General features: G+C 37.9%; 1 protein-coding gene across 2 annotated transcripts; it reads right to left on the reverse strand.

Moving 5' to 3' along the window:
- LOC124266390 (E3 ubiquitin-protein ligase XIAP-like) lies at positions 1 to 7,583 on the reverse strand. 2 transcript variants are annotated; one of them, XM_046701198.1, is made up of 6 exons: positions 6,496 to 7,583; positions 4,772 to 4,935; positions 3,827 to 3,857; positions 3,107 to 3,205; positions 1,689 to 2,066; positions 1 to 1,262 (listed from the first exon to the last, which is right to left on the reverse strand). In XM_046701198.1, the coding sequence occupies exons 1-6, from the start codon at positions 7,475 to 7,477 to the stop codon at positions 1,168 to 1,170; spliced, it is 1,749 nt and encodes a 582-aa protein (XP_046557154.1). In that variant the 5' UTR covers positions 7,478 to 7,583; the 3' UTR covers positions 1 to 1,167. The 2 variants fall into 2 exon arrangements, with proteins under 2 accessions (XP_046557154.1, XP_046557153.1); XM_046701197.1 differs by having other exon boundaries at positions 3,038 to 3,205.
- Positions 7,584 to 12,015: the final 4,432 nt, after the last annotated feature.

Raw genomic sequence — 12,015 nt, forward strand, 5'->3', positions numbered from 1 at the left:
CATGATCAATGAAACCATGACTCTCACACTCAGTTGATCCATCATCATGAATGGTGATTAAATTAAACATGGTCAACGCTTGTGTTTCACATTGACTGCTTATCTACCGTACCACTTCATGATATGTCTTTTTATAAATATGTGGCATTTAATCAATACATGATCTGATAGTACTGACTCAGGGTCTAAAATTGAGTAGGCAGTGGGTATTATTGGTTTGTTTCTGCTGTCAAGACTTTGAGTATAATAAGGGTAAGCAGACATCACTGTTGTACATGGGTTGTGTGCCGGAATAAGTAAGGAGAGTGGTGCCATCAATTAACTAGAACACAGCTCCTTGACAAATAATCTGATGTCAATAACGCCCATTGAACAGATTACTTAACAGATGTTAATAAGCATTGTTAACATAAAAACCCATAATAAGTCCTTAACATTGAAACTATTCTTTCATGACATGATCTTTCCAATGCAAACTGAACAACAAGTATGACATTTCTCATTGGTCTATAGTACAACAAATATATTCAACGTACAAACAAACAAAAGCACTAGCTCATACTAGGGTGTGGTATTTCATAAATATATGTAAAACATGCGTGGGGATTCTGTATGTACAATGACTCATGAGATGTCAAGAACTGTGGTGTCCTGTTGAATGGTGACCTATGTTGTATTAAATACTTCAATGACATGATGTTTCCAACAAGTTTTGTGATTATGTAACAATGGTGTCCATTGACAATGATCAATGACAAACATATGATAGTACATCTATAAGATGGTATCTGTGTAGCTGCCACTGTGCAAAAGATGGTCTGTTAGTTTACAATTACTCTGGCTTTCGATTTCATCTGCCATCTGAACATATTTTATGGTTTAATTCTGAAGTTTGAGACAAGGGTATTTACCTAAGATATTTACCTCATAATATAATACATATGATGAAATACATGATTATAGGAGCTGACAACTCACCGGGATCAAACATGCAAGATCAGTTGCATCAAGGGGAACATAAGACCGTGATTACCTAATATGTGGAAACTGTATCCTATAGATGACATGTAAAACAAAATTTCATTTCATACAAACATGTGACTGAAGTCCTGCATGATATTAGTTAACAACCACTCATACTGTCCGAAATCCAGCTGCACCTGAGGCTCATCCTCTCCGGGAGGTGGACACCTGCAACTCCCGCCGGAGCTGCATGATGAGGTTCTGCATCCTGATGTTGTCGTCCTCCAGCTGGTCAATTCCTGGAAATAAAGACTGGTTGATTGAGAGATGTCATTTTCTAACATTATGTTCAGACTAACTTGTTGAGGAAGAACAGAGATTCATCATGATTGTGAGAGTAGACTCAATTCTGTGTAGATGATGAAAACTATATTAGTATTTAATTTGGTTCTGGCTAACATCTTTAAGTCATGTGAGATTTTGTGTATGTCATACTAATAATCCATTTCATGACTAAACAAAATCTTAACATGAGTCAGGAGACTTTAAATCTTTCATTAAACTCAAGTTGCCTTATGCTCAAATTACAAGAGATTTCATTGAATGAGTGCTTCAATTCCACTTGTACACCTTGTGAACCTAATACTTAAGTTGAATGAAATGAATGTGCAGCTGGATGATGTAGTTGAAATAATTATTGGAACTGTCATTTAAACTACACTTACTTCCACCTTGAACTTGAAGTAGTTCATTCCTGTTCATGATCAACCTGTTCTTCTGCTGAGTAATCTGAGTGATCTGCTGGCTTTGCTGAGTGATCTGCTGGTTTTGTAAATTAAGTTCCAGTCTAAGCTGATGGATTTCTTCATCTTTGCTGGACAGCTCCTCCAGCTGCTGGTCCTTGTGATGTATCTGCTGGTCCTTGTGATGTATCTGCTGCCCCTGTTGATGTATCTGCTGCCCCTGTTGATGTATCTGTGTGTGCTGATCCTTCAGTGTCACCCCCTGACTGTGGATGTTGCTCCTCATCTCCCTCATCAACTGGAACTCCTTCCTTGTAGTCAGCATCCACCCCACCAGCAGGTCATAGTTGGGGTAGCTGTCTGTAATGTAGGACCATCAGACTTAGTGTACACACATACAAACACACACACAATCTACAGGACATCAACAGGATAAAACTACATATCAGCTCAGTTGTTACATGTGTAGTACAGCGATTATATGTATAGTCTGCATGATGATGATCCTAATTACATTATTACATCTGTACAAGAGAAAATGAGGCAGGATGAGTAGGTGTGACCTTATCATGAATTCAAATGTTCAGGTGACATGTTCAGATCCTTAGATGTAAAAGCAGGAATTCCATACTTCTTGTTCAACAATCGGCCACAAAATATATTCTTGGTTCCCAGTCATCAGGACATCAGTATACAAGCATTTTACTTCAACTTCAGGCATGTTCAGACAAATGTAAGATCTAACACACACGTTCAACACTTGTAACTTATCAATTAGAAAGGTAAGTTGTCTGACATTTCCTTTTCACCATTACAGGTTATTAATGTCAACAAGTTCATCTCAGGAGTGGTTACATTTTCTGCTGGGTTTCCAACATGTATTTGGTTGTTCTGTTGCTGTCTAATGTCACTCTCAGCAATATTCCAGCTATATGACAGCAGCCTGTGGAAAACCATGATTGGGTCACACAATCCAGTGACTGATATTGTGAGGACTGTCAACCCCACGGGGTATGATAACAATCATCCAAGTCACTGAGCCTGACCAACCAATCCACTTTGTTGGATCAAACAGCCAGCATAGGTTGTTGGTCACCGGTTTCCAAATGGGAATCCCCACGGCTGGCTGTATACATACAGTATTTCTGCACCAAATCTCAAAATATGACAACCAATTTGTCCAATTTATTTGCTTTAGAAACCTTTTAAAAAGATGTGGTATAGTACTGATTAGTTATCTCCCCTTAATAATAATGATTCTGACAATTCACTGAAGTACATGATGTTTAACACTACGGACATAACATATGTATCATAACAGTAGAACTCACTGAAAATAGTATAAAATTCACAGATAGCTTCACGAATAACTTGTAGATCTACTTGAAAGCCAAACTGACTTGCTAGAGCTGCCTGACAGTTGGTGAGTATTGATGGGTCGACTGTCGGCTTGAAGGGGAAGGGCAGCTTCACTGGAGACTCGTTGCTTACTGGGCCATCTGAAACAGGAGGTTACATGGTGAAGATGTTGCAGATATCAGCAATGAACACATACAAAGCTTTGCTTTTATTCACAGTCTCTATCATTAAGGATCTGTAACCCCACTTGAGTGTATCAGGGCTACCTCCATTCATATATAATATCATAAACATAAACCAGAAAGTCAACTTAGGTCAAAACCAAAGTATTTGGCAATGGTAAGTAGGTAATAGAGCGTAAATACTTATAACATTAGTGGCATTGTGGGCACGAAAATGACTTATACCGATACCATGGCTTACAATGTTTACAGGTTATAGGTTAAATACATGCTGATGAACTTTCACGATCATCATGGTCATGTGTCCAGATTATGGAAATATAGATTTAATAACATGCTTATCAGTACTACTCTCCACTTACATACAATGCCATGTACACTAACGGTAAATAGCAACGTACAGTCAAACACTGTTAACCTACATTAATATTTAAACTTATCAGAGGTTCGACACAACTGAAAAATGATGAATAAAGACAGCATTCAAAGAGACCTAGCTTTTACTTCGAGACAAACATAAATTTGAAACAATAGCATTTGACTGTTGGTTTCAAAATAATTGAGAGAAATATCTCTTACCTTCAGTTGGCATTTCACAGGATGTCATCTCCTAAAGAGGAAAACGTTCAGAGTCATCATTACAATCAACCAGATTAACTGAGTCATGCTAACTGATATATTAGAGACATTTTCACAAACATTTATCATGTCTCTTGCTGATAATAGAATCATTCAATCAAATCTAATTGTAGAATCAATATTAGAAATACTAGTTTTCTGATTGCACATAGTATGCTGGGCACAGATGCAGGATAAGTTGAGCCTTATTCAATGACAAAATCAGCAACATCACAAAAGTACTTAGGGAAAAAGCCTGCACTGGGAGCAGGTTGAAAAAAATCCCCATACCCAATGACTTAATTTCTCAACATTTTCAATTTTAGAATCGTCAGACCTTTAAACTAAGAATACATTAAAGTCTTGTCTGAATACATATGTTATAGAATATAATACAAACACAACCCAATAATCCTGTATTGGTAATGCATAAATTTAATATCATGCTCAATGTGTTTCCAAAATTATCTCCCTTGACTGATATGAACAATGTCGGCTTGGTTGAGGCATACATCTCCCACTGTTCAGACAAAGTGTCACCAGTGTTACTTTCACTCTCAACATTTGATTAAGTATGGACCAAATAATGGAAATTACCTGATCACATTAAACAATATTACAGTAATACATGATGACACGCCTTGGTTTCTGGAATTTGGAATTTCTGTCTCTCTACATGCACTGTATCCTCTGTCCTCACACATGAACCTATGCATCTTTCAGGTTATTTCACACTGGTTGACCAATGGTTGAAAGATGTTGTGTTGCATGGTGACTGTTCAGCAATGTGCTGGCAATTAGGGCCTCACCCTGAGAGTGTGGGTTTGAATCCTGGATAGAATGGAACTCTGTACTTGACTTAGAAAGTGTAATCCAAAATATAACATATTACTAAGTCCAGATTACCTGTGTCTCCATGGCGAGTTGCTTGATGTCATGATACTGAGAGAGTTGTTGCAGGTAGAGACAGCTAGGGGAGTGTTTGGCATGTTGGACCAGTGCATCAGCATCTGTCTGCCACTTGCTGAGACTGCAGCCACAGGTGAAGCAGCTCACTTTGTCAAATGTTCCTGCAACAGTCAACACAACAATCAGCATTTTGATGGCACATGTTGAGTGGAATGTCACAAGATAAACAAAAAAATCAATAACATTAAATCATATGTATTAACTCCATGAACGTTGACATAACATTAATAACAAGAACACCAAACTTGTAACTACAAATAATAACACGAACAATAAACTTTGTCATGTTAAGTTTTGCATCTCATAATACTTGACTGACTGACTGAGTTTGGTTTTACGCCGCTTTTAGCAATATTCCAGCAACATCATGGCGGGGGACACCAGAAATTGGCTTCATACATTGTACCCATGTGGGGATTCGAACCCGGGTCTTCGGCGTGACGAGCCAACGCTTTAACCACTAGGCTACCCCACCGCCCCCATAATACTTGAAAACAAGTGGAAAAAGTAATTTGTCATGTTTAAGAATCTGTGCTTATAAGTGTGAAAATGAAAAGTCCATTTGTCAATATTTATAATATTGTTTATAATGTATATTCACTGCTTTACTACAGTGATACCTTGATTGTATTTAATTTAATTCAATTTAATTTGAACCAGACAGGCAGGCAGACAGACATGCATACACACATACAGTCAACATGTACACCCCTGTAAAATGTCAACAATATCGTATGTTGGAGAATGGTGTCTAAAACATTGACCATTATTGTGAACTGTTACCTGAGGATACACTAAAGTACTCACGGAAACAGAAATAAAATGTTTTTTGGCATTGATTTGGTCATTACTTCATCAAAATGGGTAGTTTTATTAACTTTTAACAAATATTAAAATAACTATGGTTTTCCCAACTTGGCCTTTTAATTTGGTCCTCTAATCATCAATCCAAATACCATTTTACAGGTAAAAATCACAAAAATTTGAATATTTTCAACAGATTTAGGAACGTGTTATAACTTACGTCACAATCAACGATGGGTGGTAACAACTACCTGCAGCATTGATTAGACAGGAAGACGCATTCAAATATCAGTTAGGATAAAAGAAATAAAGGCTGAATGGTATATGACGTTTTTCATAAAATATATTATGAATGCCAAGATATGGAGAGTAAATCTCATTTACATACTATAGCTTGTATCAGAAACGAACATTTTGACTTGATGGAATTTCAAGGGGTAAAAATGACATGATTTGATCTCCTGTAAACCCATCTATTTCGGATGATTTTACAAAAAAGTGTTAAAAACAAAAGTTGAAAAAAATTATAGTCATAGAATATTTAACAATCAAACTTAAGTTGTGATCAAAACTACAAAATAAACTCCAAAAACCATTTTATTTCTATTTCCGTGAGTACCTTAATCATCCCTACTATTTTACCTGGAGTATAATATATGACCCTGTTGATGAAACATGTCACTGATAGAATTATAAAGATATGTGTTTAAAGCCATATCAAAGATCTTCTTAATTATAACTTAATTAAAACTGCCAATGACCATGCTGAGTGTCATCTACTGTTTTAATTTGACACCATGCTAAGGATGGTCAATATGGTATGGTATGAAAAAATGTGGTAAATCAAGATGTTCAACCTGTGTAATAGAAACCAGCTTCGGCAAGCTGCTGTGCTGTCGGATTCATTTGTGGAGGCCAATCCTTGAATGTTTCCTTCCGAACAGTGAAATCCTCAAAAAAGGGATTGTGAAACATGCACGGCACACTCGAACTTGTTGTGTTGTTGTTATCTTCATCACTGTCACTTGATGTGTCACTGTCACTATGCTCACTGTCTCTCTCTATCAACTCTTCCAGTCGACATGACACATTACTTACATCAAAACCTCTGAAGAATGGGCAGTTTGGGCTCAGTGCTCTATGTATATCCTTCACAGGGGTAGTACACTCAGCTGTAGGACAGGTGGTTTGCTCACCACAGAAAACACATCTAACTTTATCGCCTGTCAACATGACAAATCCACTGGATGCTAGTTCTTTTGCTTTGAGACATGGTTTAGCTGCAAATGTGGCGTATCGCTTGCTTTCGAAAAGCATGTTGTTGCTGCCAAATTTTGGGATGAATGGCAGTTTGAGCATTGACTGAACCTGTGCATTTGTCAAACTACTGTCGTTTGTGCGTAGATTATCATCCTCTGGAAATAACTGACGTCGTACGATTGTAGATTCAGCAGACGTTAGGAACAATTCGGGCGACAATGGGGTCAGAGATCTTGTAGAATAGGGACTAGATACATCTGTTTCAGCACTTGTATCATCGGCACTTTGACAGCTGAGGAAGGGACATTCTGGACTGCGACACAAGTGTACAGAGAACGGGGACTCGCCATAAAATGCACTCCAGTCCTTCATGACAAGACCACACGAAAAGCATCTTACTTTGTCCCCATCCGAGCTGGGGTCCCGGTAGAATCCAGATTTTGAAAGCTTCAATGACGATGGAATTGGTGTTAAATTGGCGATTCCCTCAAATGAGGTCACCGGTTTTAGGGGGTTTTGACCAAATGATGCAACCCTCAGCATCTCTAACGACATGTCAGCACACGAAGAAGACTCCATTGCGAAATACTCCAGGAATGATAACAACGTATAATCCAATATTTTGAAAATATAAACAAAAATAACGATGTACCCTCAGTTGTCAAACAATGCGGGAAACACCACCATTTTGTGTTGTGGATATGATGTCAGGAATAATAAGGGGAGATAATATTTTGCCTTTGTGCGATTGTGTACCACTAAACCATTTTCCGTCACGTTTTCGTGTCAGCTGGGAACTTTAGTAGCTGGACAAACTAACAAACTAACAAACTATCATGTCATGTTCTTAGTTCGTAAGGAAATCATTTTCACAAACAACCTATGCATACGTGTGGAAATTGAGAGCTATTATGCAAACAGTGAGCAAACTTACAATGGGGTTTTAAATACAAAGCCATATAATAATATAGGCTTCAGGTAAATAGATGTAAGGAACTAAGCATATCATATCAACGCATTTAAAATAGCGGGCAGAGATGTAAGCAAGTCTGCTTCTTCAGAATTGGTTTGACGATAATGCCTCAAGATTCGTAGACATATAAAATATTCCTGAAAAATGTTTTAGACTAATATGATGGCTGAAAGTTATCACTGGCAAACGTAGGGTCGTACGACGGATAAAAACCAAATTGAGCTACAGAGATCGATCGTACTTTTGATGATACAACACGTTATTCGTTTCAACTCTTGACTTCAGCAGGTTTTAACAGGTTCCAGTCAGTCTTGGCAGATGTAGGCCCACGTTAAAGTAATATTGCACCCTTACGAGAATAGCGGTGATTCAGAAGCACCTGTCGCGGTGACTCTTTCTGACAAGCGTCTCACGCTCATTCTGTCTTGAGTGAGTGAGTGAGTTTGGTTTTAGGCCGCTTTTAGCAACATTCAAGCAAAATTACGGCGGGAGACACCAGAAATCGGCTTCATAAATACTGTACCCATGGGGGGAATCGAACCCAGAACGCTTTAACCACTAGGCTACCCCAGCGCCCCGGGATCCCGTCTTGATCTGTCCCCACTGTGAGGTATACGTTCTTTAATGAAAAACGTTTCCATCGAGGGAACGTTATATTTTCATAAATCATTTTATTGTAAAAGAAGTTTAAATACTATTATTATCATTATTATAGAGAAATAAGAAGATGATTAATGTATTTAAGTCGTACACTACAGTTCAATAAAGATACACATATAATATCCATCTATATCCAAACACCCATCCCCGTGGCCTGTAATTTCGACTGGTTTGAATTGGGTTCTTCGCTATTTTCGCTGCGCTGCGCGAAACCTATTGGACGTTGCAAGAAGGAGAAGCCTTAAATATAATGAAAATGTATAGCCAAACTGTCATATGTTTGTTGTTGTTTTAATGCTTACCAGATTTGTAATGTGAAGGTATCGAGGAACATCATAATTATGCACCTAAAAAACTACATAGGATGACTTCAGCTACTTCAGGTTTACAAACGAACAGGTGATAACTCTTGGTTAAAATGTAACATCTGAGATAAATCAATGATTTAATGATTCACCATTTAAATTGGCTGTTCTGCTAGACATTTGTCATACGCAGATATATAGTTTACCGTGTTCGTGGTCTAGTAAGCTATGACAGAAACCAGTAATTACCAGCACGCACATTTTCGTAAATCTACCTGCATGAGACAAAATATTATGGATGTCAACTTCTTCTTTATTGTATACACAACGTTTCAGGGCTTTTCCTTGTGAATGACCTGACGAAGGGCAAGGAAAAGCCCTGAAACGTTGTGTATACAATAAAGAAGAAGTTGACATCCATAATATTTTGTCTAATACTTGAATACAACTTGTACCAACTTCTATATGCCTCTCAAGAACCAAATCTACCTGTGTTTGAATAACAAAGCACAGGACTCACAGGATAACAACTTCTTGTTTATTGCATAAAGCGAAGTTTCCTACACCGTTACCACTGACTGACTGACTGAGTTTGGTTTTATGAGGCTTTTAGCAATTTTCCAGCAACATCACGGCGGGGGACACCAGAAATGGGCTTCATTGTACCCATGTGGGGATTCGAACCCGGGTCTTCGGCATGACCAGCCAACGCTTTAACCACTAGGCTACCCAACCGCCCCACACCGTTGCCAAGCTGAATGTGTACAATCAATGATGATGATGGTTTTATAGATTTAACGTGCCGCTTTCCGACATAATGCGTATTTCGCACACGGGTGTACATCCAAGAGATGAGACGTATGTATATGTAGTATGTTGTGACAAGTAGCAAATTAACATTAACAACAACAGGTAATTGATAACAAGTTGCACATAACTGGAGGGGCCAGGTGGGGAGTAAGGACAACGAATAACATAAGTAATGAAACCAATACACGATTGATTTGTTAGTTGATTGGATGTCGGCTGGATAGTTGATTAACAGAGTCTGTTGCTTGATTACCCTTTCGTAGGCTGATGGTATGTAATTACGTACAGGGAAATGTTTTTGGTAAACATATTCCGATCAGATGTGAGAATTCAAGGGCCCTGGGCCCCGTTCCACAAAGCGATCGTAGCGCTAAGGTGATCGTAACTCCCATACCTTAACATAGACTTGCGACTGTCGTAGAGCTAAGGTGATCGTAACTCCCATACCTTAACATAGACTTGCGACTGTCGTAGCGCTAAGGTGATCGTAACTCCCATACCTTAACATAGACTTGCGACTGTCGTAGCGCTGAGGTGATCGTAACTCCCATACTTTAACATAGACTTGCGACTGTCGTAGCGCTGCGATCGCTTTGTGTAACGGGGCCCTGGTTGTCAACTCCCTTCCATGCTGATCCGAAACCCAGTTTATCAAGTCACTAACGCTATTTAGTGATTACGCCGCGTAACTTCAATGCGGCTAAACGACTGGGAGATGGAAGTTTGTTTCTTTAAGACTCTAATTAGTTCCTGTAAGCCACGATAGGTTCACGTTCATGTAACAGGATTAGCTGTTTTTAATGCTCGCTAAGGATTGCAGCTTACATGAGTTCGTCAAACAATGCTATCCATAAAGTTATAATCTTTGTTATTATCTGTATTGTTCGCTATAAGTGTTCGTCGGGTGTGAATAGCGGACTAAGTAAATGGTTGTAATGATGAAGGATCACCGAAGCATTCAGTTAATAAATTCATTAGTTACTGACTACTGCTTGGATCCAGGCGCCGCAATTCGCTGTTCAGAGTTGCGTCCCTTAGGACCTCAGAAACTTGTTTCATGGTTTTTCACTTTCATTCACTCAGTTAACAACATTGCTATGTTAAATTTCTGCCCTATAATGAACATTATTGCAATGCACATACGACAACAAATAGATGATACATCAGAAAGGAATGTGTTTAAGGGTGAAAACATACGCACACAGTTAAGAAGATCAGATCTGAATGAATATGCAGCGTATTTCACGGCGTAAAGAGATTTCACTGAAAGGGGTAGTCTACCTGGACAGTTGTAACACCGACATTTATGTATAAACTCTCTATACAAAAACAGAAATATCGTATAAATTCAGTATGTGCTATATCCATTGTCAGACGCGCTCACAATATTCCTAAACACTATTCTTGTGATAGCTGACTTATAGAGAGACTTGTTTATATTAGTGTGTAAACTGTGATTCACTTAGGTAATATACAAAATGCCGAAATATTTCAGTCATTTTACAAGATGACTGAACATTCTGTGGACTGACTAATATTATTAAGAAGTTCAAAAGGGCTCAAACAATACAATAGAATTAATGTGCTAGAAATAGAAGCCCTAACATGGGGTAAAATGATAATAGAAAAATAATACATACTTTCATTTATAAAGGCCTTCTTTGGTTTTCGTTTTCAAACACAATATTCAGTTACTGGGTTTTAAATTCAACATGAAAATGTATTAAATTCGTTATCATAACAAAGTTTACATGGACATATTTCAGTCAATTTGGAAAACGACTGATACATTTTGTAAATTGTCTCATTCCTAATTACAGTAATTTTACACATCCTCTCTGACAGATATGCATATCGAGTGCGTATTATTAGAGTATTTATATTGTAGTGATGAACGATTTTAGATTCCCAAACGTTGTTTTAATGAGAATTAAAAACACGGATGTAAAATTTGTCAGTTGAAACACTCGTAAAATCCACAGATAATGTATCAGTATATAACGCTGCGCTATTGAGTTTAAGCTGTCAGTGAATATACAAAAGTATATTTGCTTCGCATTGCACGAATGACTAGGTACATATATGAGAATGGACGTGATAACATGTATATATTAGGCGAATTGCCGTTAGCTATATAATCATGTGATTTACCGATACATACACATTGTGTGATTGACCGCTACCTACAGTTCGTGTAATCACCATATCGACCTCCACCGTGTGTGATCGACAATTACCTACATTATGTGCCGTTACCTAAGTATTTCGTGATTTACTGTGTTTGAACTTTACCTACATATTATATATGACTGTTACCAATATAGCTTGTGATTCACCTTCACCTACATTTTGTGCCGTTATCTACACTT

Source organism: Haliotis rubra, unplaced genomic scaffold, assembly GCF_003918875.1.
Source record: "Haliotis rubra isolate DU_JTF1 unplaced genomic scaffold, ASM391887v1 Scf1252, whole genome shotgun sequence".
In the NCBI taxonomy this organism is placed as follows: Eukaryota; Metazoa; Mollusca; class Gastropoda; order Lepetellida; family Haliotidae; genus Haliotis; species Haliotis rubra.

Bases quoted from the DNA above. Each gene is read 5' to 3' on its own strand.
- LOC124266390 (XM_046701197.1), bottom strand. From the start codon at position 7,477: ATGGAGTCTTCTTCGTGTGCTGACATGTCGTTAGAGATGCTGAGGGTT. The intron at 4,936-6,495 runs GTTGAACATCTT...TGACTGTTGCAG, and splicing joins AGCTGGTTTCTATTACACAG to GAACATTTGACAAAGTGAGC. The intron at 3,206-3,826 runs GTAAGAGATATT...CTCCTGTTTCAG, and splicing joins CTGTGAAATGCCAACTGAAG to ATGGCCCAGTAAGCAACGAG.